Raw genomic sequence first — 27,899 nt, 5'->3', positions numbered from 1 at the left:
AGGCGGCGGGAATGGGCGACCCAGCCCCGCCGTCCTTTCTTCCCTCCCTGCCGAGAGGTTCAACGTGACCTCCCGGCGCGTCGCCGGGCTGAGGGCCTGAGGCGGACCAAGCCCTCACGAAAGAGGCGAGCCGGAGCCGTTCGAGGTCCACCGGCAAGGCCGGCCCGGCGAGCGCGGCCTGGGCGCAGTGCGCATGAGCGGCGGAAGGCAGGGCCCGCGAGGAGGAGCCCCGGGAGCCGCTGCTGCCGCTGCCGCCGCCGCCGCCAACCTCGGTCCGCCTCCTCCTCCTCCTCCTGCTCCTCCTCAGAGTCCGCCTGAGCCGGCCCGGCGGGGAGCGAGGCCCGCGCGCAGCCCCACCATGGTGAGAGAGCCCGCCCGCTGAGGGGGGGAAAAAAAAAAACCGCCGCCGCCATCGCCTGGCAACGCGCGGCCTAGCCGGCGGCGGGAGGGCGCGACCCCTCAAGGCCGCGCAAGCCCCCCTTCCACCACCACCACCCAAACCCGCGGGGGGCAAGGAGGGCAGGCCCGCTGGGGAAACGGCGCGGTGGGGAACGCGGGGCTCTCGCCTCGCCTCGCCTGAGAGGGAAAAGGGCCGCTTCTCGTTTCCCGACAACGCCGGGATCCCGGGTTGTGCCCTTGCCGGGAGGGCGTGTATCTCTGTGTAGTGTGAGGGGAACCTTTGGGGTCGGGGATAGTGTGGTGGCGTGATGGTGGTGGTGGGGTCTCTCTCGCCCTCCTTCGACCCAGGCCAGGCAGTGAATTCCGGAGCCCTGAAGTCTCTTCCCTGTGAGGCGGAAGCCTTTGTGGGTTGTGTATGGGGTGTATGAGGGAAAGTGTGTGTGTGTGTGTGGGGGGGGATATTCCTTTTGCACTTCATTCAACAAGGAATTGGGGTACTCATGGCTGTAGCCCCCCCCATTTCTTTTGAGGTAAATGGGCGCCAATGAATTGAGAGGTCTTTTCCCCCTCTTCAGAAGGGATGGAGGCGGGTGGGTGGATGGATGGATGGATGGATGGGGAAAGAGATGGAATCGGAGGAAGGGGAAAAAGTCCAGTAATTGTTTGGGCTTCGTTTGCAAGGAGGAGAAGAGAGGGGTCAATGGGGTGGCCGAACTTCAGGAATCCCCCACCCACCCCCCAATTTCACAAAAAAGACACACACTTTTCATTGGAGTCCGGGATCTTGTGCCCGACATCCCAGGAGTGTGTTTTTGTGTGCTTGGGTGTGCAAAATTTCCATAGATACATGTGTGTGTGTGTGTAATGTATTGGTGGGAAAAGGTGCTGTCCGATTTGGGATGGGCTTGATCTTCAGAAAGGACAAGGGAATTCCTGCTAGATCAGGGGTCTCCAACCTTGGTCCCTTTAAGACTTGTGGACTTCAACTCCCAGAATTCCTCAGCCAGCTTTGCTGGCTGAGGGACTCTGGGAGTTGAAGTCCACAAGTCTTAAAGGGACCAAGGTTGGAGACCCCTGTGCTAGATGGAGCTAGGTCTGATGGTGCTGGGTGAGGAGTTGAAAAAGCTGTAGAGAGATTCAAGTCCAGCTTTAAAGATCTGGAATCCCAGAGTCCGATCTTGTCCTTTCTCCCAGCCGCAACTTATCTCATGAGTTTGTTGTTGGGATATAAATTGAAATGTATGCATTAATTTCTTCATCCACGGAGTCTTAAAGGGCGCTATACAAATTAAAATATTATTATTATTATTAGTCCCCTCCCTGATTAAAAGAGTCTGATGGCAGGTTTCATCAGAAAGGTGACGCTCTAGTGTTGGGTGGATTTGGGGATGAGAGTGGTCCCGGAAGCCAGGAATTTATGCTTTGTAAACATTAGGTGTATGAATCCAAGCGATTGTAGAATATGAATGAAACCATGACTTCGTTTATTGGATAGGTCACATAAGAAACAAGGGTGCAGCGGCAACTGCAGAGTTTTGTCCCAACATCTTGTCGCGAATGTTCTGGTACAATCTAATAATTTAATAATGAGGATATCAATTGAATACAACAACCATAATAATAATAATACAGAAATGCCAAACCCAATCGTAACAGTTGGCTGACTAATAATAATAACAACGATTCCAGCGTTGGTTTATTTGTTTATTTCTTATAAAAGGAACAGTGATCTTCAAGAAAGAAGAAACTAGACCAAAATCTGACACCAACTTTCAGAAGATGATGAGGCAGTATTTGAATCGTTACTTTATCTCATCTCAAATGCCCCTGTTCTCTTGAAGAAATCTATGAGAATCTGGTTTGAAATGGGAGAACTAGAATTTAATGGCAGATTCAGTTCAGTTTGGTCTGAATTTCATTCAGACTGTTCATTTGTTTTCCACTCTTGGTGTAAACTAGCATTACACATCTTTAAAAGTCAGTGACATCATTAATTACTGTTGGAATGCATTATGCTATTTAGGTCTTGTTTACTTGAAGTGTGTTGACCTGTTGATAGGATGTCATGACCTTCTGCATGTATCTCTCTCTCTCTCTCTCTCTCTCTCTCTCTCTCTCTCTCTCTCACACACACACACACACACACACACACACACACACACACACTTGGAATTATCCTGGGAAATTGAGGAATATTTTTAATTAATTTGATGGCAATGGCTATGTTCCACAAAACATTAGTGCTATATTTAGTTGGTCATCATTTGAGGCAGGAATGAGAACATGGGCCTTATTCAAATGTTAACTTTCAGCTCATAGCATCCATATGCTTAAATTAACAATTTAAGAATCCAGCAACTCATATTTTGAAATAGGTTAAGATTTTCACCTATTTTCCTAAATGGCTATGTCTCATGCTGAAAGACACTTTAGTTCTCAAAAAAAAATATTTTTTTGCCATTAGGAATTCTTAAAAGGTCTTTGGAGTTTTAAACATCTGTATTTATGGTTTAAAATCTTCATATTTTCTTTATAGTGCGCTCTTCAAATGATCTGTACTGAAGCATATAGTCTGAAAATTGCTTTATAATTTAGAGTAGATTAGTATTGTAAACGAGTTTATAGTATTTAAAAACCTTTTCTTCTCTGTGTGTACATGTATGTGTATGTGTGTGTGAACACTTTATAGATACTTGTTACCTCAGTGATGTGCTGCCAAAACAGCATGTAAAGTTCTTCAGGAAATATAGTCAGTTGTACCAGGACTTCTTTGGTACTTACAGTTGTGTTTAAGTGCAGTTAATTTTACCTTCAGTGTATACACCCAGGATGTTTCTCCTTAGACTAATTCATTGCGTCTGCATTTAGCTTCCTAGGAAGAGATGTGATAGGCCATTTCTCTATATCTGGCAAAGTGTATTTGAACTGTAGCCAGCTTATAGTTAACCTTGGTTGAACTCAGAAACTAAGCAGAGTAGTACTTGAAGAGGGGATACAGTTTAAAATCCCAATGACATTGTTATGGCCTGGAAGACAGTGACAAATAACTTCTTTAATGCTACCAAGAAAACAACAGATGTGTCATCTGGATTAAATTTATGGTTCACATTTTTGCCTCCTGTCCCCCATTATTTCTGCTCATCTCACCAGGTCTTGTAGGGAAGGCATGCTCTGGATCCCTTCCATCAAACAATGGCATCTACAGCCTATATCCCCTAATCCTAATGGCCCCAACCATGTTAATCTTTTGTAAAACTCTGAAGACCTGGCTCTTACCTCTGACATGTGGGCCAGGAGCCAGGCAAACTACTGTTGAGGTATTTGGTTCCTGCTGGTTTAACCTTGGGTTTCATTGTTTGTATCTTTTTGTTTTGGTTTTTAATCCTTGTACCCTTCTCCCATAGTCCTCATTGGTGGTGGATGATTAAGTAAATCATTTAAACAAATCTATTTAAATAAGGGTGCGATGGCTTAGTGATTAAGACACTGGGTTTGTTGCTGGAAAGTTCGACAAGGTTCGGGATCTGAGCACCACTCAACGGGATGAACTCCTGTTACTTGCCCCAGCTCCTGCCCACCTAGCAGTTTGAAAGCATGCAAATCTGAGCAGATATCTTATTTATTTTAAAAATGTGAATTTATATAGAAGGAATATCTTGTTAAAAATAGACTAAATTGAGGATTCCCTTATAAAAAGTTAAACATTGGTTGCAAAACTGGGCACATTATTATCCAAAATAATGTAAGATGACATTCTACAATAACTGTATAGTACTTCCACATTATAATTTCCAGCACCACAAGTCTCTTGCTTTATATTCCTAGAGCAGGGGTAAAAGAAGCAACTCTACTTTCTCAAGCACATTTTTCTGTGGTCCAGTTCCCTGTGCCATTTTATAATGGCTCAAGGTTGACTCAGCTTTCCATCCTTCCGAGGTCGGTAAAATGAGGACCCAGGTTGTTGGGGGCAATAGGCTGACACTGTAAAGCTTAGAGAGGGCTGTAAAGCACTGTGAAACGGTATATAAGTCTAAGTGCTATTACTGTTGCTATCAACTCATGCTAGATTGCCAAAGGTGGAGTTAGCTAAGAGATAGAAGTGGATATATATAGATCTAGCTGCTGTTTCAAGTACTGTTCTAGGAAACGAAAAAGTTTACATCTATTGCTTGCTAATATTCTTTGTGGTTCATTGATAGACAATAACTGATTTTGTACAAGACGTGGAGCTAAAATGGGAAGGGGTACTTTGTGTCTTGGTGGGATGTATGTACCAGGCTATCATGATATCCCATAATATTTAGTACTCATGTTTTTATTTACAGTCATTGAAGAGTCAGGTGTAACATATACAAATTCAACAGAAACAATATAAAAAAGTGAACAGCTAAAACAAAACTAAGACAAAACTATTGAATGACTCAAGAGAAAGAGAAAAAATACATTAAGCTAACAATGCAGTGTAAAGAAATTAATTTGAGCGTACGGATTTTTACCCCTGAACCTCAAGTATGGGTGCCATAAAATGTTTCGTGTATTTGTTTGGAATAGCATATTATATTGCCATAGCAGTTGTATCATGTTAGTTGATCTAAATAACTTGGTAAGAGATAAACCAAGAATAAAATGTAAACCTCTGATCATCATTATAGATAGGAAAAACGAAAAGAAGAAACCTCAGTAAATGTGATACTTCAACCTTTATCCCAGTGATGGCAAACCTTTTCTGCACTGAGTGCCAAAAAGGGTGCGCCTGTGCGCATTGCGCATGCCTGCGTCTTGGTCACAACTTGGAAGTGGAGCTCCCCAGGGTGCATGTGTGTGCCCGAAAATGAACTTCCGGTTTCAGCCAGCTACTCAGCCAGCTACTCTTCCGGGTTTGTGGCGCATATGCACACGTGATGATCAGCTGGTTGGTGCACATGCTCATGCAGGAAAACGGAAGACCAGCTCTTCTAGTTTCCCACACTGCTGCATGCAGGCGATGCCACGCATGGCAGGCAACATGGCTCCGCTTGCCATCTCGGGCATGCGTGTCATAGGTTCGCCATCAAGGCTCTATCCTATCCCTAGTTAATCCCTAATTAAGAAATTTCCTGACAGTTAGAACAATTAGTAAGTGGAATGACTTGCCTGCAGAAGTTGTAAATGCTTCAACACTGGAAATTTTTAAGATGATGTTGGATAACCATCTGTCTGAGATGGTGTAGGGTTTCCTGCCTGGGCAGGGGGTTGGACTAGAAGGCCTCCAAGGTCCCTTCCAATTCTGTTGTTGTTGTTGTTGTTGTTGTTATTATTATTAACTGTGAGAAATATTTTTAAGAGAGATAAACCAGGGAGGGAAAAGGGTTACTTTAGATGAATATAGCTAAATGCTTGTTTTGTCATATGTATGCAATCTATAGGAAAGTTTCCCCACCAGATGATCATACTGAATGACTTAGTTGATGATATTTCCAGTCAGGGTATAGAATTAACAGTTGCTCGTATGATGTCTTTCCGCAGTCACATTGTCCAGAGAATTGTGTTTCATTGGAAGAATACAGCTTCAGTGGAAGTGTAATCTTAAAAGTCATAAGGTAGTCCTAGGCTTACGGTTGGTTGCTCAGTGACCGCTTTAAGTTATGACAGATCCCAAGAAAGAGACTTGCAACCCAAATTTGAATTTGAAGCCCAAACGTTCTCCCCCCCTCCCCCCAATCATGTAACCGTATCGGGCTGTTTGACCATGCCAGGAACTGGCATTTACTTTGTCCACAATTTATGTTGTTTGTGCCAGAAACTGGCAAAAAAACCCCACCCCTTAATGAACAGTGGGTTCACCAAACAACCCCGGTATTCGCTTTACAATCCTGCATTCGCTTAACGACCACTGCAACTTGTGACCAAAATTGCAGACTCAATTACAATCATAAGTCCAGGACTACCTAGGCACGTATCACTGTACATGATGCGGAATTTTGATACTGCTATTTTTTTTTTTAATTGTTTCACATTTAACCCTCAGTCAATACTTTTTTTTCTCTCGTCACCTCTGAGTTGATGTCCTATTAGATTTCATATGAGAATAATTTAGAGGGAAATTACGAGTGGTATATTAGCCTTCTCATTAAGCTGTTCTATCGTATTCCCAAGTCAATTAGCTTCTGAAAGTTAATCAATCACTTTGGATACGTGAGTGTCAGGAGCATCCATAGATCTGTTGTTTTTTTAAAAGGCAAACAGTTGATGCTTTAATCGCACCATTGCAGCTGCCATTTTGACTTTTTTTTTACCATACTTTGTAGACACTCCTGATAAATAACCTTAGAGTCTGTTATTGTCTTTTTAAAGCTCTCTGTTTTATGGAGCCTTTGGCAGATATTATGAAGGATGCTGCTTCTATCTTGAATAGTTTGGATGATCCTGTAAATCACACTGTTGCTAATACCTTTAGAGATGAGCATTTCACTGTTAATTCCACCATATAGTAAGCTTATCTGACTTGTGAGGTGCCTGGAGCAGTAGTGAACACCATGACTTGCAAAGTAACTTTTCAACTCATCTGTGCAAAGTTAAGAAATCAATATCCTAATCGTGTTTTCTGAATGTCTGCCTTAACTTCTTCCACCACTGATATTGATCATGTATGGAGTTTTCCTATGAGGTATTTCCTTCTCAGGGCAAAAGGGGTATGAAGTTTTACTGCTCTTCTTTTCAAACTTTTTTTTAGAACAAGTTGAAGTCATCGCAAAAAGATAAAGTTCGGCAGTTTATGATCTTCACGCAATCTAGTGAAAAAACAGCAGTGAATTGCCTGTCTCAGAATGACTGGAAGCTAGATGTTGCAACAGATAATTTTTTTCAAAATCCTGAACTGTATATACGAGAAAACATTAAGGGATCACTGGACCGAAAGAAATTAGAGCAACTATATAATAGATACAAAGGTGAGTAAAAAGTTTTTTGTGAACGTTTTGAATGCTTGAACTTAGCTATAATTGTTGTTTTCAATGGGGGAAAACTCTGACTGAGAAGGATAGGGGTTTTAGCCCTTATTTATTGCAACACGGTTTGTTTGTTTATTTAACTACCTATTTAAAATAATCCTTGACCCGTTCTTCCCCTAAGGAGCTTAGGGGGGCAGCAGACATATTTATCATCTGTTATATTACAGGTAGTCCTTGGCGTAATGTTCCCAACTGAGCCCAAAATTTCTGTGGATAAGTGAAATGGTTGTTAAGCGACTTGTGCCCCATTTTATGACTTTTCTTGCCACAGTTAAGTGAATCAGTGCACTTGTTAAGCTGGTAACATGGTTGCTAAGTGAATCTGACTTCCCCATTGACTTTGCTTGTCAGAAGGTCACAAAAGTTGACCCCAGGATGCTGCAGCTGTCATAAATGTGAGTCAGTTGTCAAGCATTTTAATGTAAATCACATGACCATGGGGATACTATAACGCAGAAGTGCAAAAAACGGTCGTACGTCACTTTTTTCAGTGCTGTTGAAACTTTGAATAATCACTAAACAAATAGTTGTAAGTCATAGACTACCTGTATTACAACACATGTGGAAAATGAGTCATTCTTTCCTCATTCATTCATTCATTCATTCATTCATTCATTCATTCATTCATTCTATACAACTGCCCTTCTCACATACATGACTCTGGATGGGCTAAAATTGGTGGGTAATTTCACCTGATGAGCTTCCTAATTGAAGGTGAACTTGAACCCAGGGAGTTTGAGATTGAAAAGGGTTCCTAAGTAGCTAGGTTCAAATACCTTCCTAAATTAGGGATCTGATGAGATACTATAAGACTCAAAAATCATGTCTCTGAAATACAGCCAAAATGATGAACTTCCTGAAGCATATTTTCCCCTTCATTTTTTAAAAGAAAAATAAGGATGGGAATTGTGGAGGAAGCCTTCTGGAAAGGGAACTGCTCTCATTTTCATCCTTAAACCCCAACCCCAATCCCAAATTTCTTGAAAGATTAGCTCCAAACAATCCTTTGCCAGTTCCACTCTTATCCCTGGAAGGCATCTTTCCCCTTGGTTATGAAACTGGATTGAAGTTTCCTGACTCTTGAGGATATTGCTCATTTCTTTCTTTTAATATTGGGGGTCGGGGTGATTGTGCATTAATAGAGCATGCTGTGTCTGAATACGGCCATTTTTGGTTTATACAATAACCACAGTTTTAAGAGATTATAACTTTCTTCAATGTGTAAATATTGTAGTTGACTCAGAGTAAAAGATTGGGGACCTTTTAATATCAAAAGCCACGTTTGATCTCGTATTTGATCTAGTTACCTGATCTTGCCCACAATTCTACTCTGACTTTCCTAATAATTGTCAAGCCATTGCTTTTTCTTCCACCCAGAGCCTCCTTATTCAGAGCTCCCTCTTAATTGGACTGAGCACTTAGCAATAGCACTTAGACTTATATACTGCTTGCAGCCCTCTCTAAGCGGTTTACTGAGTCAGCATATTGGCCCCAGCAATCTGGGTACCTCTGACTTTCAGGGAAATGGATAACCTCCTTCATGAGAGGTGAATTGTGATTTGTTCTCTCTCTCTCCCCCTTGTGAAAGACAAAACTGACCCATTTTTAATGGCAGTTGTGATTCCAGGCAAGAGAAGGACTGCGAGACACTTCTTACACGTTTTATATTGCAAAGATTGATGTTAAATGGCAACTGCCAGCAGTTAATGTCCCTTGAGTCAGAAATTACTTTCTCACTCACATGATTTGTCTTGAAATCACACCTACCGGTTCCATTCTTGCCAGAGTATTTATTTCTAGGAATTTTAAATATTCTTCCCCCCCCCTCCTTTAAACCTTTTAAGATCCTCAAGATGAGAATAAAATCGGCATAGATGGCATACAGCAGTTTTGCGATGACTTGGCACTAGACCCCGCCAGCATTAGTGTCTTGATAATCGCCTGGAAGTTCAGAGCTGCGACGCAGTGCGAATTCTTAAGGATGGAATTCATGGATGGGATGACGGAACTTGGGTAAGTGCTGGGGTCCATCCCGTGAGGCATGCAGAGCCTTTTGGGCTGAAGCAGCATTAAAACCTTGCCCGTACGCTGTTTTTATTTTACAGAAAGGCATTCACTCTTGATTTCCTGCCCACCAGGCTCTGACCTAGTTGCACATTGATTCTGGCGAATAACACTTACAAGCTCCTTTGTGAACTATTTTCTTTTCTTTTTTTTTTAATCCTCAAGAGTAAGGAGCACAGTGGCTTGAGCGGTTGAAACGCTGGGCAGGAGGTTAGCAAGCCCGCCTTTGAGACCCGAGAACTGGTGAGGTTGAAATCTCACTCTTTACTCCAGCGCCTGCCGGGGACATGAAAGGCGCCCCCAACCGGGCGTCCCCAGGGTAACGGTGATGTCACCAACGGGCTAATCCTTTCAACTGGAAGCCCCTCGGTGCTTCTGACGTGAGTGCCAAACCAAAAATAATCATCGAGAGTTATAGCAACATTTCCCCCCCCCCCCCAAATTGGGTTGCTTGTGGACTTCAGCACTTACAATTCCCCAGCCGGCATAGGCTTGTGGGCTGGGGAATTCTGGGAATTGAAATCTACACCTCTTAAAAACACCATGTTTGGCCATGTTTGAAAAACACACAAGTTATACAAGGTAACGGTAGTGATACAGTGACCGAATTAAGAGGGGCAATATTTTCAATCCCCTTTTTAAATGGCGTTTTTGAAGACTTGTGTTTAGCTTTTGTTTTGTTTTTTTGTTTTTTTAATTGTCATAGGTACAGCAAGTTGACTGAAAACGTGTATTTATTTTTACTGTAGAAAGTGGGAAATCATTGTATTTTCATTGCACTGTCCGTTAGGGCCTGAAAACACTCTTTTGTGTGTGTTTCATTTCATTAAAATATCAGATGAGACCGTATCTGAAAGTGTAGCAGAAAACATTCCTTGCAGATATATTGGTGCTATAACTGAACTTGTGCATTTGTTTACTGTTTTGGCAAGTGTGTTAATGCAAGGTGTGAGAAAACTGTGAAGCAACATAGATGATAGTGTTCCATATGGCAGCTTTTATACTCCCGATGTTTTCTGAAATGACTTTGTTTACTGGTAAGATCAGGAAAATGCACAGACTATCAGATAATTGATTTAAATATACGAATAGAATAGAATAGAATAGAATAGAATAGAATAGAATAGAATAGAATAGAATAGAATAGAATAGAATAGAATTTTTTATTGGCCAAGTGTGATTGGACACACAAGGAATTTGTCTTGGTGCATATGCTCTCAGTGTACATAAAAGAAAAGATACCTTCATCAAGGTACAACAATAGCTGAATTTCTAAGAAATTTCTTTTAAGATGTAACCTTTTTCTGGTATATATTTTTTGCCTTGGTTACCATATTCATTGATTCAAGCAAACAAAGGGAAGCGGTGATAATTCTTGCAGAATTGTTCTAAGCCTCTGCCTTGTATGGAAATTTCATCCCTAGGTGATTTGTAAATGTGTAGATTCATTACTATTTTAATAAACCAAATCATAGAGAATTTCAAATATCATCCATTCTAAAAGCAGTTATAGTCCTCGATGTACAACCACTTGTTTAATGACTGTTTGAAGTCACAATGACCTTGGAGAAAGTGATTTATGAATTGTACTCACATTTACAATTGTTGCACGTACCCCAAAGTCATGTGACTGTAATCCCAGCATTTGGCAGCTGGCTCCCATTTATGACCAATGACAGCATATTGGGGGGGAAGGGGGGGTGTCACAAGATGTGATTTGCTAACCTTTTTGTTGATTTTAGGCAAAAAAAAAATCCCCATTGGAGAAACTGCATTGACTTAACGACCATGTGATTCAATAGCCCTGCACAATTTTCATAAAATTGGGTCCAACTCAACCTGCAACCCATCAGGACTTAAGAGAGAAATTCCGATCCCAATTGTGGCCGTAAGTCAAGCACTACCTCTATATAAAGGATACACGTAATCGTTGACTTATGACCACAATTGAGCCTCAAATTTTTGTTGCTAAGCAAACAATTCCATGAGTGAGATTTGTTTCCATGAGTGAGATTTGTCCCAGTTTACGACCTTTTTTGCCCCAATTGGTAAGTGAATCACTGCAGTTGTTAAGTGAATCACGTCATTAAGTATATCTGACTCCCCCCGTTGGCATTGCTTGTTAGATGCCAGCTAAAAAAGTTACAAATCAGCAATTTCATGACCCTGGAGCAATGCAACTGTTATAAATATACGCCACTTGCTCAAATTTTGATCACATGACCATGGGGTGCTACAATGGTCGTAAGTGTGAAAACCTGGTCAAAGTTACTTTTTTTGTAACTTCGGTCACTAAACGAACGGTTGTAAGTTGAGCACTCCCTGTATCAGTACAATTTCTAGAAGGATTTAAAACTCTGCAGCCTAATATACTGACTGAAGGAGAAATAAAAATATTTTGATGTATCAATACAGATGTGACAGCATAGAAAAACTAAAGGCCCAGCTTCCTAAAATGGAACAAGAATTGAAAGAGCCAGGAAGATTTAAGGACTTTTACCAGTTTACTTTCAACTTTGCAAAGAATCCAGGACAGAAAGGTTTAGGTATGTATGCCACTGTTTCCTAGCTCAAGCAGGAGTGACTCATGTCACATTTCGGAAAGTAAACTTCTCAGCAGTCACTGTGGCTAAATAGGGTGATGGAAACTGCCTTTTCCTCTTGACTGAGACAAGCCCATCAAGGTCCCCTCAGCAAGTCCCAAAGGTGCTTCCCCCCCCTTCCCAAAAAAAAATTAAAAATTAAAAAAGGAATTTTGGAGGAGTTGTTTTTTCTTTGAAAACGTTTAGCTTCTCATCCAAGAAGCTTCCTCAGTTCTGTAGTTCACTTCTTCAGAATTGAAGAAGCTTCTTGGATAAGAAGCGAAAGAGGGGGAAAAAAATCCAGTTGCCTTTTTTGGAAAAGCACCTGTGGTACAACCATGACCTCTGGACAATTGAGAATCCCCATAGACATCCCCCCAGCAAGTTTAACAAAGTTGTAGTTTGTGAGACAACCAGCCCTGGAAAGGGGCTGTCAAAGTTTTCAAAGTGTTTAGAGGCATTTCTAGCTTTTCCTCCCTCCCTAAAGGGCTCTGTTGCTGATCAAGAAAACAAACACCCCTGAAACTTAGGATAGGTTTAGAAGCAAACTCCCGCTCGTTGTGAAGAGCTCAGCAAGGGGAATAAGGGAAATCCCATTGCAAACTTTGGTTGCTTTAGCCCAGTGTCCAGTTGGGATAGTCTGAGAAGTCTTTGATGGAGATGAAGGTGAATTCAGGAACTTTTGAAACCTCCTTGTGCCACAGATTTATTTATTTATTTTGCTTTGTTAATTAATTATCCATTTCAGAAATCATTATGGATCATAATGTTGTTCTTTTTCTAGAAAAAAAAATTAATCTCTTTAATGTTCCAGATTTAGAAATGGCCATTGCCTATTGGAACTTAGTACTCCACGGAAGGTTTAAATTCCTAGACTTGTGGAACAGATTTTTATTGGTAAGTTCAAATAGTTTCTAACAAATACATACATGTTGCGTGTGTGTGTGTGGTATGATCAATATCGTTATGAAATGGGTCTAGATCTGGAATTTTTGCCTATGAATGTAATAATAGGTAAGATTGACATTGGAGTGAACTGGCAGCTTTTCTCTGCTGATCGTCCTTGACTTACAACCGATGGCTTAGTGACCATTCAAAGTTATAACAGACCTTCCCAAAGCTACTTAAGACCTGGATATGAAGTTCTGACAGTCAAGCTTATCCCCCATCACCCCCACCCCATGATCACCTGATCACATTTTGGATGCTTATAGCTGTTTGTAGCATCCCCCAGTCATGCGGCCATAATTTACGATGTTTTTTGCCAGAAACCAATTTCTGGCCAACCCCCCCCCCCCCATTCATTGCTGGATTCACTTTGTGACTGCTGCAAAAACGATCATGAAATCTGGCATGGCTTATAGCTGTAATTCCAGGCACAATTATGGTTGTAAGTCAAGTATTTGTAAGCCACCAGAATCACTCAGTTGAATTGGTGGCTGTTGGAATGAATGAATAAATGAGGAAGGAAGGAAGAAAAGGAAGAAAAGGAAGGAAGGAGGAAAGGAAAGGAAAGGAAAGGAAAGGAAAGGAAAGGCTGTACAGTGATTGAGACTAAATTGATTTTGAACTTAATAACAGCAGCAAGACTGTTGATTGGACAATATTGGAAGAAAAAAGAATTACCCACAATAGAAGAATGGATATTGAAAGTTTCCAATTTGGCTGAGATGGCTAAAATCTCAGCCTTCTTGAAAGACAGTACTCAAGAAAAATATCTAAACGAATGGAAGAATTGGATTGATTATATTCAAAATAGATATCAGATTAAGAAATTTCAGATTGCCTTTGAATGAAAAACGTTGTTTTTGATTTTAATGGAAGAAGTCAGGCTATGTGAGAGAGAAGGATTATAATTGTGTTAGATTTTAAAAATTCAATGTATGACTGTTTGTTTATTGAACTATACCTTGTGTTTGCTCTGGGAAGTTGGGGGGGGGAGGGGGTTTTGGAAGGAGAGGGGAAGGAGGGGGAGGGGGGAGGGGAGGGGAAAAATTTAATTGTTGTAAAACTTTTTCAATAAAAAAAAAAGAAAGGAAAGGAAAGGAAAAGAGGAAAAGAAAGAAAAAGGAGGAAGGAAGAAAGGAAGAAAAAGAAAGAGAAAGAAAAAAGGAAGGAAGGAAGGAACAAATAAGATCAGAAATCCCAAAAGAAAAATATTTACAGTTTGAATTGCAAATTTTCGACCCAGTGAAATTTTGTTGACCGAGAAAAGGAACGTGTGAATACTCGGTCATTTTAAATACTGCCTGTCCTTGGCTTTGAAAGGGTTGTCCAGGAGTTGCTGAGCAGATCATACCTGTTTTTGTGGATTCTGCACGAGCCCATTAAATCTGGTGCAAAGCCTTGACAAGCCATTATTTTAACTCAGCCTCCAACCAAGGCCTCCTTCGATGGCCTTCCCCAAAGCAGCACAAAGCCTTCCTAATTTTGAGCACTGTGCTGGAACCAATGCACAATAGCGGCCCCTTCAGTGGAAGTGAAACAGTCTCTCTCAGGGCTTTGAAAAGGTTGAAGCCACCTGCCTTCCCAGTCCTGCTTTATTCCAACCAATGAATTAAGCAGCTCTGAGAAGCAAAGCTAGGTCGCTCTGCAGAACCACGGTGCTCAGCAGATGATTAAAATATAATGATCCCGAGATCTGAGATAAAGATCATTTCCACCGTCCTGTCCAAGAAATGTGAAGAGAAATTCTCCAGTCTTGGAACCATGAGGTGCGAAGCATAAAGTCCTGTTGAGGAATCAGTAGATAAGTAACGTCTTGAATTATGACGGTGGGATTTTCTCTCTCAAACAGGAACATCATAAAAGATCTATACCGAAGGACACTTGGAACCTTCTTCTAGACTTCAGTGCAATGATAGCAGACGATATGTCAAATTATGACGAGGAAGGTAATGTTGCTTCTTGATGCTATTGGAACGGGTTGGCTTCCCAGCTTCCAATTTTTTATTTTTATTTTTTCCCCCCTGCTTTTATTTTTATAAATAACTCAAGGTGGTGAACATACCTGATACTCTTTCGTCTTCCTATTTTCCCCACAACAGCAACCCTGTGAAGTGGGTTGGCTGGGAGAGGATGACTGGCCCAAAGTCCCCCAGCCAGTAAGGTGAGACTAGAACTCACAGTTTCCTGGTGATTGGCCCAAAGTCACTCAGCTGGCTTTCATGCCTAAGGCGGGACTAGAATTCACAATCTCCTGGTGATTGGCCCAAAGTCACTCAGCTGGCTTTCATGCCTAAGGCGGGACAAGAATTCACAATCTCCTGGTGATTGGCCCAAAGTCACTCAGCTGGCTTTCATGCCTAAGGCGGGACTAAAATTCCAATCTCCTGGTGATTGGCCCAAAGTCACTCAGCTGGCTTTCACGCCTAAGGCGGGACAAGAATTCACAATCTCCTGGTGATTGGCCCAAAGTCACTCAGCTGGCTTTCATGCCTAAACCGGGACTAAAATTCCAATCTCCTGGTGATTGGCCCAAAGTCACTCAGCTGGCTTTCACGCCTAAGGCGGGACAAGAATTCACAATCTCCTGGTGATTGGCCCAAAGTCACTCAGCTGGCTTTCATGCCTAAAGCGGGACTAGAATTCACAGTCTCCTGGTTTCTAGTCTGGTGCCTTTAAGTGCAAGACCAAACTCTCTCTGTTTGTGCCACTCTGCTAAAATCCATTAGTCATTTTCTTCAAACCTTATCTACAATCTGATTTGTTCATCAGTTCCCAGTTGTTGTTGTTGTTGTTTTTACATTGTGAAGCACCCAGGGAATAAACAAAGATCAGTTTGTCCAACATCTGAAAATAAGGAGGGTTGGTCAGTGCCATAAAGGGCATGAAGTTAATCCCAGAGAGCAGCCTTTAGCAAGCTTCAGTATGAAACTTGGCTTTAAAATGAATGGCGCTCAATGGCATTTCCCTGCTACGAGGTGTGTTTTTTTCTTCTTCCCTATTTCAACAAAACCAGCTTGCCAAACCAGCTACTGCTGAGTCACTAATCCTGCCGTGTTTCCCTTCTGCAACTCACCAGGTCATTGACTGGGCAAATGGGATGCACCATTTTAACATTCTGTCACATCTTTTCCTGTATATATTTTTTTCTTTCTGATTGCTTCAAATGCCCACTGACATATTTTTATTTTTGCATTTATATCCCGCCCTTCTCCAAAGACTCAGGGCGGCTTACACTATGTCAAGCAATAGTCTTCATCCATTTGTATATTATATACAAAGTCAACTTATTACCCCCAACAATCTGGGTCCTTATTTTACCTACCTTATAAAGGATGGAAGGCTGAGTCAACCTTGGGCCTGGTGGGACTTGAACCTGCAGTAATTGCAAGCAGCTGCTGTTAATAACAGACTGCATTAGTCTGTTGAACCACCAGAGGCCCAATATGATGGTGTTGACTTTAAGGACCTTTAAATAAGGGGTGAAATGTAAAATTTGTTACTACTGGTTCTGTAGGCGTGGCTTGGTGGGGGGGGCGGTAATGTGACTGGGTGGGTGTGGCCAACTTTTTTTTTTTACCTTTAAAAGCATTTTTTCTACCACCTCTTTGGCCGAAGAGGTTGTAAAAAAACGCTTTTAAAAGCCTGTGATGATTAGGCAACTCAGCTGGGATCGCCAGAGGGAAAAAAGCTTTTAAAGGGTTGAGTTGCCTGATCGCCTGCTGAGTTGCCTGATCACCAGAACCTTTTAAAAACATTTTTTCTACAATCTCTTCGGTTGAAGAGGTTGTAGAAAACATGCTTTTAAAGGGTTCTGATGATCCCAGCTGAGTCGTGTGATCATCAGAGGCTTTTTTTTTCCTTTTAAAAGCATTTTTTCGGCCAAAGAAAAAAATGCTTTTAAAAGTAAAACAAAAAACCTCTGATAATCACGCTGCTCAGCTGGGGCAGGGGGGGCCAGGATTTTTGCTACTGGTTCTCCGAACCACCCGCTGCCATCGCTACCGGATCGAGCGATCCAGTCCGAACCAGGGGCATTTCATGTCTGCTTTAAATCCTGTAACAATTTAGGGTCTGATTCTTTGAGAGTCTCCGTCTCCTACAATGAACCTTTTGGGTTATTTAGAGCAGTGGTTTTTTTTTATGTTGTTCTGGGACACCCCCCTCCCCCCCAGGGGTCACTCAAGACCCTCTCAGGTGTCTGTCAAATCGAAACTATTTGCCAGATACTGAAGTTATTTGCAAAAATTGAAATTGGCATCACCCTTATTATTTGAATTTACTATTGTTATTTTCTCATGATTCAAGGAATTATTATCTTATGAGTGTGTCCATTTTAGCTCTTAATGTGGTAAATATTGATAGATCTAACCCATACAAATAAAAACTGCTTTGGGGCTCTCTATAATTTGTAAAAGTGGGAGGGGTCCTAAGAGCAAAATCTTGAAGAAATACTGACTTAGATCATTCCTTTGAAAAACAGCCTTGCAAAAAAGTTCATATCAGTTGGCGTTGTTGTTGTTGTTGTTGTTGTTGTTATTTTGTTTTGCTTTCTATGTTGAGAGAAAAGGGGGAGCTAGTCCTGTTTGTCTTCTTCCTGATTCATTGGCTATGGTTCCTCGGGGCTGATTGCAAATATACTTTCCGGGAATAGGGGCAAATTTTTCCAGGATGAGGAAGCCTGTTTTAGCTTAAATCTGAATTTTCTTAGGCCAGAGTAAAAATAAAACCGAGGAAGACTTGGTTCAAGGAAGGAAAGAAAATGCAGGTGGATTTCACGGGAGAAAATACGTTGATCCTCCCATTTTGTAAAGCAATGTCCATTAGACCAGGAGTCTCCAACCTTGGCAACTTTAAGACTTGTGGACTTCAAGTCCCAGAGTTCCTCAGCCAGCTTTGCTGGCTGAGGAACTCTGGGAGTTGAAGTCCACAAGTCTTAAAGTTGCCAAGGTTGGAGAGCCCTGCCTTAGACAGTGTTTAGCAGAGGCTTAGTGGCTGTGTGGACTTAGGTACAAAGAACAGGGCTGTTCTAAAGCTTGTTTTCCTTGAAGAACTTTGATAGAAATGAGGAAAAATCTCAGAACTGCTTTATTGTGGAACGCCGGACTTTCTTTACAATACCCCTGCAAGCCAAGTGGAACCCAGTTTAATACATTTGAAAAGCATTACAGGAAGTCTTCGTTTTATCATCATCCGTTTAGTGACCATTTGACGTTACAGTGGCACTGAAAATAGTTCCTTGCAATTGATTTTCACACTTAACGACTGTGGCAGCATTGCCATGGTCACGTGGTTTACATTTGGACGCTTGACAACTGACTCCTATTTATGACGGTTGCAGTGTCCCGGGGTCACCTTTGGCGACCTTCAGACAAGCAAAGTCAATGGGGAAGCTGGATTTGCTTCACAACCGGGTTACTAACTTGACAACTGCAGTGATTCACTTAACAACTGTGGCAAGAATGGTGGTAAGATGGGGGCAAAGCTCATTTAGCAGCCGTCTCACTTAGCAGCAGAAAATTTGGGCCCCATTGTGGTCATAAGTCGGGGACTACCTGTATAGGGAAACTGCAAAGGAGATAACACAGAGGAAGCTCTGCTGGAGGATAACTGGTAAGGTTGCGTTTCTGTGTTCAGAGACACTTTTAATACAGGTTGCTGGTGAGTGAAGTCTTATCATTTGCCCTCACCTCAAATCCTAATCCATTGACTTCTGGGTCAATGAATACACACATACATTTCACATCAGAGGAGGACATGGCAGACTCATAATTGTCGTTCCAATATATCACAAGGAACACCTACATGGTTGAAACAAGGAATGGAAAATATGATTTGAACCAAGGTGGCGCGGTGGTTAGAGTGCAGTACTGCAGGCTACTTCAGCTGACTGCTAGCTGCAGTTCAGCAGTTCAGATCTCACCAGGTTCAAGGTTGTTGACTCAGCCTTTCCATCCTTCCGAAGTGGGTAAAATGAGGACTCAGATTGTTGGGGGCAAATATGCTGACTCTGTAAACCGCTTAGAGAGGACTATAAAAGCACTGTAAAGCGGTATATAGCTCTAAGTGCTGTTGCTATTTTGAGGGGGGTCTTCCTCAACTCCAGAATAGGACAGGACAGGACAAGACAACAGAATAGAACAGAACAAAATAGAACAGAACAGAATTTTTTTTTGGTCCAGTGAAATCGGACACACAAGAAATATATATATTTTTTTTTTAGAGCAAATTTTTTTTATTTTCCATAATAATTCCCACAATTTGACCAGTGTACAATACAATCACTTATCCAACGATCAGTCCTATACTCAAATTATACTCAATCAGGGCTGCTCGACTGCCACTCCCCCCTTCAATCCTTTCTTCCCTTCTCATCCTTCTTAAACTTTCCCCACCACCTTCTCCTCGCTTTCCTACTTCCCCTCCTCTTTCCCACTTCTCACTACCATCCTTTCTAACCCTCTATCTTCTCCTTCTCCTCCTCCCCTATCCTTTCTTCTCCTCCTTCTTTCCTCCCTACCCACCTGCCTACCTACTTTCTTCCTTCTTTACTCCTCTTTCCTTACCCTTTCCTTCGGGAGTGTTTGCCGAGCAGTCCCGACATTACACCATTCCAACTTGTTTAATTCTACCATTATTCCTGTACAATGGCAACCAATCAATTTATAGTCTTCTCCTTCCCCTTTACCCCCCACCCCGACTTCCCAGAACAAAATGCAGGGTATCAAAACTAACAATCATAATCTAAAATATAACATAAAACATATTCCATTTCACACCATCACACTATCAATTCCCTTCTTTCTTAAACTAATACATAGCAATTCCTAACTTCACTCAAAAACTAATTGATATTTTTTAATCTGATACTTATTTTGAATATAATCAATCCACTTCCTCCATTCCAAAATATATTTTTCTTGTGTACAGTCTTTCAAGTAGGCAGAAATTTTGCCATTTCTGCTAAATTTGATACTTTACTAATCCATTCTCCAATTGTAGGTAAGTCTTCTTTCTTCCAATATTGTGCAATCAATAGTCTTGCAGCAGTTATTAAATTCAGAATCAGTTTTGTCTCTATAACAGTGCAATCTGAAATTATTCCTAATAAAAGAACTGTGGAACAAACTTGATCTTCTTTTTCAAAATGTTCTGCATAATCCACCATATTTTAATCCAAAAGGCTTTAACTTTTTTGCAAGTCCACCATATATGATAATAGGTAGCATCCTCACAATCACATCTCCAACATTTTGCTTTCACATTTGGATACATACATGACAGTTTTTTAGGATCTAAATGCCATCTATAAAACATTTTATAAAAATTTTCTCTTAAATTTTGTGCTTGTGAATTTAACATTCCTCACCCAAATTTTTCCCATGTTTCTAACATTATAGGTTGTTGAAAATTTTGTGCCCATTTTACCATACAATCTTTAACCAACTCCATTTCTGAATCAATTTCAACCAATACATTATATAATCTCTTTATATGCTGTTGACCTTGATCTTTTATTTGTTTTACCAAATTATCATCACTTTGCCTTATACCAATTTTCTGATCTATTTTCCATCTAGATTGCAATTGTCCATACTGGAACCATGTATAATTTCTTCCTTCATCCCTCAATTTCTCCCTAGATTTTAACTGTAATTCCCATTTTTCCATAGTCAAAAGCTCTTTGTAAGTGATAACTTCCATTTTTTGTAATATATTTATATTCTCTATCATATGTCTGGGGATGGTCCATATTGGTATCTTTCCATCTAACTTATATTGATATTTTTTCCAAATCCTCAACAGCACTTCTGACCATATTATTCTTAAATGTCTTATCAATTTTCTTGTCATATATTACATATGCGTGCCATCCATATAACAAACCATAACCTTCTATATTCAAAATCCTTTCCTCTGTTAAATTAATCCAATCAGAAATTAAAGTTAAAACAACTGCATCATAGTACAATTTCAAGTTAGGCATTTTTAAACCCCCTCTTTCCCTAACGTCTTGCATTATTTTTAACTTTATCCTCGGTTTTTTACCCTTCCATACAAAATTATTAATCCCTTTTTGCCATTCTTGTAAATTTGCATCTTTCTTCAATATTGGAATCATTTGAAACAAAAAAATCTAGGCAAAACATTCATTTTTATAGCTGCCACTCTTCCCAACAATGATAATTGTAACTTCTTCCATTTCTCCATTTCTTTAATTACTTTTCCCCACAATACCTCATAATTATTTTTATATAATTTTACATTCGATGCTGTAATGTATACTCCTAAGTATTTAACCTTTTTAACTACTTCATATCCAGTTATTCTTTCTAATTCTTCCCTCTGATGTGTATTCATATTTTTAATTATCATTTTTGTCTTCTGTTGATTCACTTTAAACCCAGATACCTTACTATACTGATCAATTGTCTCCATCAAATATACAGCTGAATGTATTGGTTGAGATAAAGAAACAACCAAATCATCTGCAAACGCTCTTAATTTATAATCTTGATTTTTAATTCTAATTCCTTTTATTCGATCTAAACCACGTATCTTACTCAATAATATTTCCAAAGTTAGAATGAATAATAATGGTGACAAGGGACATCCTTGTCTAGTCCCTTTCTCAATCTTGAAAGATTCTGTTAATCCACCATTTACTATTATTTGAGCTGTTTGCTTTTGATATATAGCCTTAATTGCTTGAATAAAATAATCCCCAAATTGCATTTTTTCTATTACTTTAAACAAAAACTGCCAATCCAATCTATCAAAAGCTTTTTCGGCATCCAAAAAGAGGAATGCTGCTGAAACCTGGCTGTTTCTTTCCAAATATTCAAGTAAATTTACAATCTGTCTCATATTATATCTCATCTGTCTCCCCTTAATAAATCCTGATTGGTCATTATGAATTAATTGATTCATCAGTGGCATCAATCTATTCAGCCTTTCCATCCTTCCGAAGTGGGTAAAATGAGGACTCAGATTGTTGGGGGCAAATATGCTGACTCTGTAAACCGCTTAGAGAGGACTATAAAAGCACTGTAAAGCGGTATATAGCTCTAAGTGCTGTTGCTATTTTGAGGGGGGTCTTCCTCAACTCCAGAATAGGACAGGACAGGACAAGACAACAGAATAGAACAGAACAAAATAGAACAGAACAGAATTTTTTATTGGTCCAGTGAAATCGGACACACAAGAAATTTGTCTCCGGTCCATAAGATCTCAGTGTACATATAAACAGCAAGTCATAGGTCATAATCATAGTTATGATCGTTAATCATTAAGTTACAGTCATTCAGAATAGAACTGGAAGGGACCTTGGTGGTCTTCTAGTCCAGCCCCCTGCTAACAATTAATAATAATAATTAATAACAATTGGATAAATCGCAAGAAATCAGTAGGAGAAGATAGTAGGAGGGGTGAGAAGATGAAAAAAAAGATGAGAAAAGAGACAGTGCTGTGGGAATCAGGTATTCAGCAGATAGCACCAGTGGTGGAGTGGGACTCCTTTTCTCTGGTTGTTTTGGCGTGCAAAATGCCCTAGAATGTCTTCTTAAGGGAAGAAGTTGAAAGAGTTTATGTCCCGGATGCGAGGGCTCTATTGATACGGTCTGTGCACTATACAGGTCCTCAGTGGAAAGCAGGTTGGTTGCCATTGTTTTTTTTTCTTCAGTCTTAACTATCCATTATCCGTTGTCATTCTACAATCTAGAACAGGGGTCTCCAGCTTTAAGACTTGTGGACTTTGCTGGCTGAGCTTTGCTGGCTGAGGAATTCTGAGAGTTGAAGTCTACAAGTCTTAAAGTTGCCAAGGTTGGAGACCCCTGATCTAGATTAGAAGAAAAAGAAGAAGAAAAAAACTGATTAATTATAGTTTATAGTACAGTATAGTTTACTTTATTGTCATTGCACACGGTACAACAAAATTAAATGCCGTCTTCAGTGTACATTATAACTAAAAATAAAATCACAAACATACATCCTTTACTTTCTATATAATTGAAATTAAAAACCCGATGTTGCACTATACTGTAGAATTCAATATGGTTACTGCCCTGGGATAGAAGCTGTTTTTCAGCCTATTTGTCCTTGGTTTTTAATTATCCTGTACCGGCTGCCAGATGGTAATAGTTCAAAAAAAAAAAAAAAAAAAAGAGTGCCCAGGATGAGATTGATCTTTAAGAATGTTTTGAACTTTCTTAAGGCAGTGGGAGCTATAAATCTCTTCCAAAGAGGGGAGAGGGAAACCAGTGTTCCTCTGGGCAATGACATTAACCCTCTGGAGTGCTATCCTATCTGCCATTGTACAATTGGCAAACCATACACAGGTGCAGTAAGTTAAAATACTCTATGGTGCAGCGGTAGAAGGTCACCAGCAGTTTTTCATTCAGTTGTTGTTTTCTGAGATGTCTCAGGTAGCATAATCTCTGCTGGGCCCTTTTGACCAGGGCTGCAATGTGAGTGCCCCAGGTCAGGTCCTCTTTTATGATAACACTCAGAAACTTAAAACTGGCCTCTTGTTCTACTCAGTCTCCATTGATAAGCAAGGGCTGCATGTCTGATCTATTCCTTCTATAGTCTGCTATAAGCTCCTTGGTCTTATCTGTGTTAAAGACCAAGTTATCGTCTCCCAGTGTTAAGAAAACCCACAGCTTTCAAATAAAATTTTGGGAAGATTTAATCACTTTGTCTTTTTCTGCTCTCTTTTTCTCCCCCCAGGCGCCTGGCCGGTTCTTATCGACGACTTTGTGGAATTTGCACGACCTCAGATTGCTGGAATCAAAAGTACGACAGTGTAGTGCTATCGGAACCTTCTAACATGTACCTAGTCTGTACAAATAAACATAATGGGGAAAAAAATTGCAGTCCCTTTCTGCCAATGACTGAACTGGACCGAAGACCAATCCTCAAGAGATAAGAGCTGAGGGTGGCTGCAAACTTGTAAGGATTATACCTTGGACCATATCAGACTACAGGTGGCTTGGCCTTCTCTCCCAGCCTGGGCTGCCCTAACCCCTCGGAAACTCCAGCATTGTGGATATATCATCTTGTCCCTCCCCTCCTTTTTTTAACGGAACCTCTTAATGCTTTCCATAGATCTTTCGTGTTTTTGGATGACTCTTTTTGACATTTCCGATTTCCACACCTAAAGTACATTCTGTTTTTTTTTTCATCAAGCAAACTCTTTGGTATTCCCGTTGCACAGTTCGATCTCACAATCCACGTGTCCTAATTTTAAAAAAAGCCAAGAGGAAAAACAAAATTATCTTCAGCTAACATATTTTGGGGCTATCTGCAACGACTGTGCTGAGACTATCCTAAAATAGTGTGTTTGGATCCATTATTATTATTATTATTGTTATTGTTATTTTTTAAAAAATGGTTGATTTACAGCTGTTGTCAGTGTGAGTGGCAAGGGCTTACTGTTGTTGTTGTTTGCTTGTGCGGTTGAAAACAGATGTCGAAAAGACCCAGCAAAAACCTGGATTTTTGTCCCTCTCTGGACCAGGCTTGCCAGCCGCATCGGTGCATTGTCACCTCTAGGTCGGCTAATGATTTTGTGGTGTCCTTTGATGTCAGCCGTATTGGTTGCATAGGAGGAAGCTTCCTTTAGCATCCTGCTTTTGCTGATGGGTGGGTTTTTGTTTTTTTGTTTTGCTGATGAGCACAACAGTCCTTTGGCGCCTTGTTTCTGCACCATGTGTGTGCGGCATCAAAAGAAAGGAGGATGATATTGGAGTCTGACCACCGGTAGCGTTCCTGCTGACTTAATTGGGTCGCACTGTTTCTCAGGCAGGTGTGGGCAGCTTCTTCTGTGAATTGGGTCATTATCCCATATTCCCAAAGGGAGAGAAACCCGTCCACATTTGATCACATAACTGCTATTTCTGTCTCTTCTATTATTATTATTTTTTTACGGAGTGGTTGAAATTAGAGTATTGTTGAGCCTGGCTGTTCTTAAGTTTCAATAGGTGAGGCTTTGCCCAGTAAGGACCAGTGGGCACTCTAATGTGGGAATAAGAAATTGCTCACCGTTGCTCTTAGACTTTCCCAGTCTTATTAGTCTTGAAATATCATCAGTTACCCAGTCTTATTAGTCGTTCATTAATTGCTCAGTTTTATTAGCCTTGAAATGCTCATTTTCTCTTCAAGGAACTCTCTCCTTCCCCACAGCCACTAAGTTCTACTGAATTGTTAAGACTTGAATGCAATACTCAACTTGTAATACTTGCTACATTTTCTAAAACTCTTGATTTGAGCCCAGGAAGGTTTTGCAAAATAACCATGAATGTAATGCAAATTGATTCGAGGCTGAGTAGCACAAGCCAAACCCATTCGAGTGTGAGTAGGACATACAAGGGAGCTGCCTTCGCCTGTGGTGGGTTTTTATTTTACAACTGCAGTTCACTGTGATCATCATGCAGACATCCCAGCGCCCAGAACAAGGTTTTTCTGTGGGCCTATGCAAACCTCACCAGCCTGATGCCTGCGGATATTTAGAATTTCAAATTTGACACCGGGAGTAGATAGTTTGCAAGTCTGATAGCCTCCAAATGAGCAAAGGGTGTTAAGATAGCAATTGCACGAAGAGGAAACTCCCCCCCCCCCTTTGCATTGACCACAATGGGGTCTGTATGTGGAGTAATTATTTACTAACTGCAGTTCCCGCTTAATCGCAGGGCCTTCTCTTTTTGGTCATCCATCTTTTCCAGGCCACTCCAAATTCTATCCGACCTAATCCAGCCAAATAGGTTCAGCACTTCAATGGAAGAGAGAATCTTTTTTAGTTGATTCTGCCATTGTCTGCAGCGGAGAGTAGCTATGTATTTTACCGTGGCTGGATCATAACTGAGACTAACACAGATGTAATGTTTTTACTGGTAAAGGGGGGGGGGATCAAGATTGCTCTTTTGGGTACCAGCAAAGGGGAAAGGGGCAGGTGACATCATGTGCGATGCCCTTATCATGTCAATGCTGCAGCTTGCATCAGACACGCATATAAGTGTAGCATTGGCATGAAAACATCATGACACACATGTCACTGAGTGGCCACTGCAACTGGCTGCAGATTCCACCAAATGCTCCAGAGACTTGTGTGTTCCTTTCCGATCTACCTACCCAACGACCTATAGTCCCTTCTTCTCTTTTTCAGCATAAAGCATATTTAGCTTTGAATTTCACTGAAGGTCGATGCTAACACTAGTTAATTGAAAACCAGAACATATACTTCAGGTCAGGAACTAGCGCGAGTCTGCAGATTGCAATTATTGCAAAGTTCACCGTTTTGAAACGTGCTGAAATGGAAAGAATTTACCCAGGCGAGAAAGGTAGAGGGGCATCCAGCATTTTCAGGTTTTTCAATCATGATGAAAGATTGAAAATGCTACACCCATTGTGGTCCTGGTATGTTTTGGCTTGTCACTATTTTTTTGTCCAATTGCAGACATTTTTTTAAAACTTGACACTTGTGGTTTTTAATTCTTTGTGTTTTTATATGATAGCAGCACTTGAAATACCTCCTGGCTTTTAATCGTTTTAACACCACTTTGCCCTTTTCTTAAAAAATAATCGCTCAATAGAACAAAATTGGAAACATGGATTCGAGGTATTTAAAACTCCTATGTAATATTTAAGAATGAGAAGAACAAGTTTGATATAGTTCATGATGTTTTCTTGCTAATGTCTCTTGTATCCATGTCATTAAAACGCACTTTTACGCAGATGCTAAAATAATAGGAGGAAAAATCTTAATTGCTTGATTTTTATTTTTTTTTAAACAACTCTTGTCAGGATCCTACAGCCACTCCGTCAGTAATCTTTTGGAAAAGTTTAAGGAAACCATTGAATAAAATTGGAAATCTTTTAGCTGCTGGAATTGGCAAAGTCAAGTATGTTATTTACTCTTTGTTTCTTCTCTTGTGTAAATATGAGCGAAGACTTGAATTATGAAAACTCTACAAAGCGTGTGTGTGCTGTTTTTCTGTCTTAAAATTTGGGTACAGCTTTCTCAGAATGAGTCATTGATGTATGCTGTGTATTTTTTGTGTTTTAGTGTGTGTGTATATGTTGTTTTTTTTTAAATCTTAACGAGATGTACTGAATTCTATCCCTGTGCTGAAGATTAGGGCCTAGATGCCATGCTGTTCTTGTTTTTTTAAGATGATTCCTTTTGCAATGTTGAGGCCTTTCCAACAAAATGGAATTTGCCATCAGTTTGGTACTACACAATTTATAATTACTGTGTAATTATAAAACTGCATTACATAAAAGCATTGCTGTCTTAAGTAGCAGAAAAACTGAGGTTTGTTTGTGTGATAAGCATTCTTGAATTTTAAAAAGTGATTTTAAATCCAGAGGCGAAAATTGAGTCACCTGCTTTTCAGTGGGACGTGTACTGTCAAAAGTGGTGCTAGGGTTTGACTGTGTTTAGTGGCAGAAATATTTGGCTTAATTATTTGTTTCTGAATGTAAAATGCCTGGCTCTAGCAAAGACTAAAAATGTTCAGACATATCCCCATGTATGTGTGCATGATTTTTTTTTTTAAGTTTAAAAAATGTAACTGAATTTCTACTTGGGTTGATTTAATTAATAAAAGCAACCCATGTGTGCATCCAGCGGTAACTTGACCCTTCCTAATCATTTTCCTTTTGCCAAATACCAGACAAGCAGTAAATGCTTAACCTTACCTACTTTTGGAGTTTTATTGTCCTATGTAAGACTAAATCTTCTCAGCCATGCAGATCACTTGGTAATTTTATTTCAGTCATGTGATCAACATTTTTCTGTAATTTGAATTGTAACTACTGAGAAAAAGTACTTTCTGCAATCCAGAGTCAATAAAATAACTAGCCCGATTGTCATGGCAAAACCTTCACGTGAATTATGCCATTGGAGAAGAAGCAAAAATGA

At 40.4% G+C, this 27,899-nt stretch overlaps 1 protein-coding gene across 2 annotated transcripts; it reads left to right on the top strand.

Moving 5' to 3' along the window:
• Nucleotides 1–27,899, top strand: DCUN1D1 (defective in cullin neddylation 1 domain containing 1). 2 transcript variants are annotated; one of them, XM_058188019.1, is made up of 8 exons: nucleotides 237–361; nucleotides 2,120–2,376; nucleotides 7,112–7,328; nucleotides 9,233–9,401; nucleotides 11,868–11,998; nucleotides 12,849–12,931; nucleotides 14,832–14,928; nucleotides 23,708–27,899. In XM_058188019.1, exons 3-8 carry the CDS (start codon nucleotides 7,154–7,156, stop codon nucleotides 23,785–23,787), a joined length of 735 nt encoding a protein of 244 aa, XP_058044002.1. In that variant the 5' UTR covers nucleotides 237–361; nucleotides 2,120–2,376; nucleotides 7,112–7,153; the 3' UTR covers nucleotides 23,788–27,899. The 2 variants fall into 2 exon arrangements, with proteins under 2 accessions (XP_058044001.1, XP_058044002.1); XM_058188018.1 differs by lacking the exon at nucleotides 2,120–2,376 and having other exon boundaries at nucleotides 1–361.

This window comes from Ahaetulla prasina, chromosome 6 (assembly GCF_028640845.1).
Source record: "Ahaetulla prasina isolate Xishuangbanna chromosome 6, ASM2864084v1, whole genome shotgun sequence".
In the NCBI taxonomy this organism is placed as follows: domain Eukaryota; kingdom Metazoa; phylum Chordata; class Lepidosauria; order Squamata; family Colubridae; genus Ahaetulla; species Ahaetulla prasina.
This window is presented reverse-complemented; position numbering and strand designations above follow the sequence as displayed.

Coding starts and splice junctions, on each gene's coding strand:
- DCUN1D1 (XM_058188018.1), top strand. CDS start 194: ATGAGCGGCGGAAGGCAGGGCCCGCGAGGAGGAGCCCCGGGAGCCGCT. Junction 11,999..12,848: donor TCCAGGACAGAAAGGTTTAG/GTATGTATGCCA, acceptor TTAATGTTCCAG/ATTTAGAAATGGCCATTGCC. Junction 12,932..14,831: donor TGTGGAACAGATTTTTATTG/GTAAGTTCAAAT, acceptor TCTCTCAAACAG/GAACATCATAAAAGATCTAT.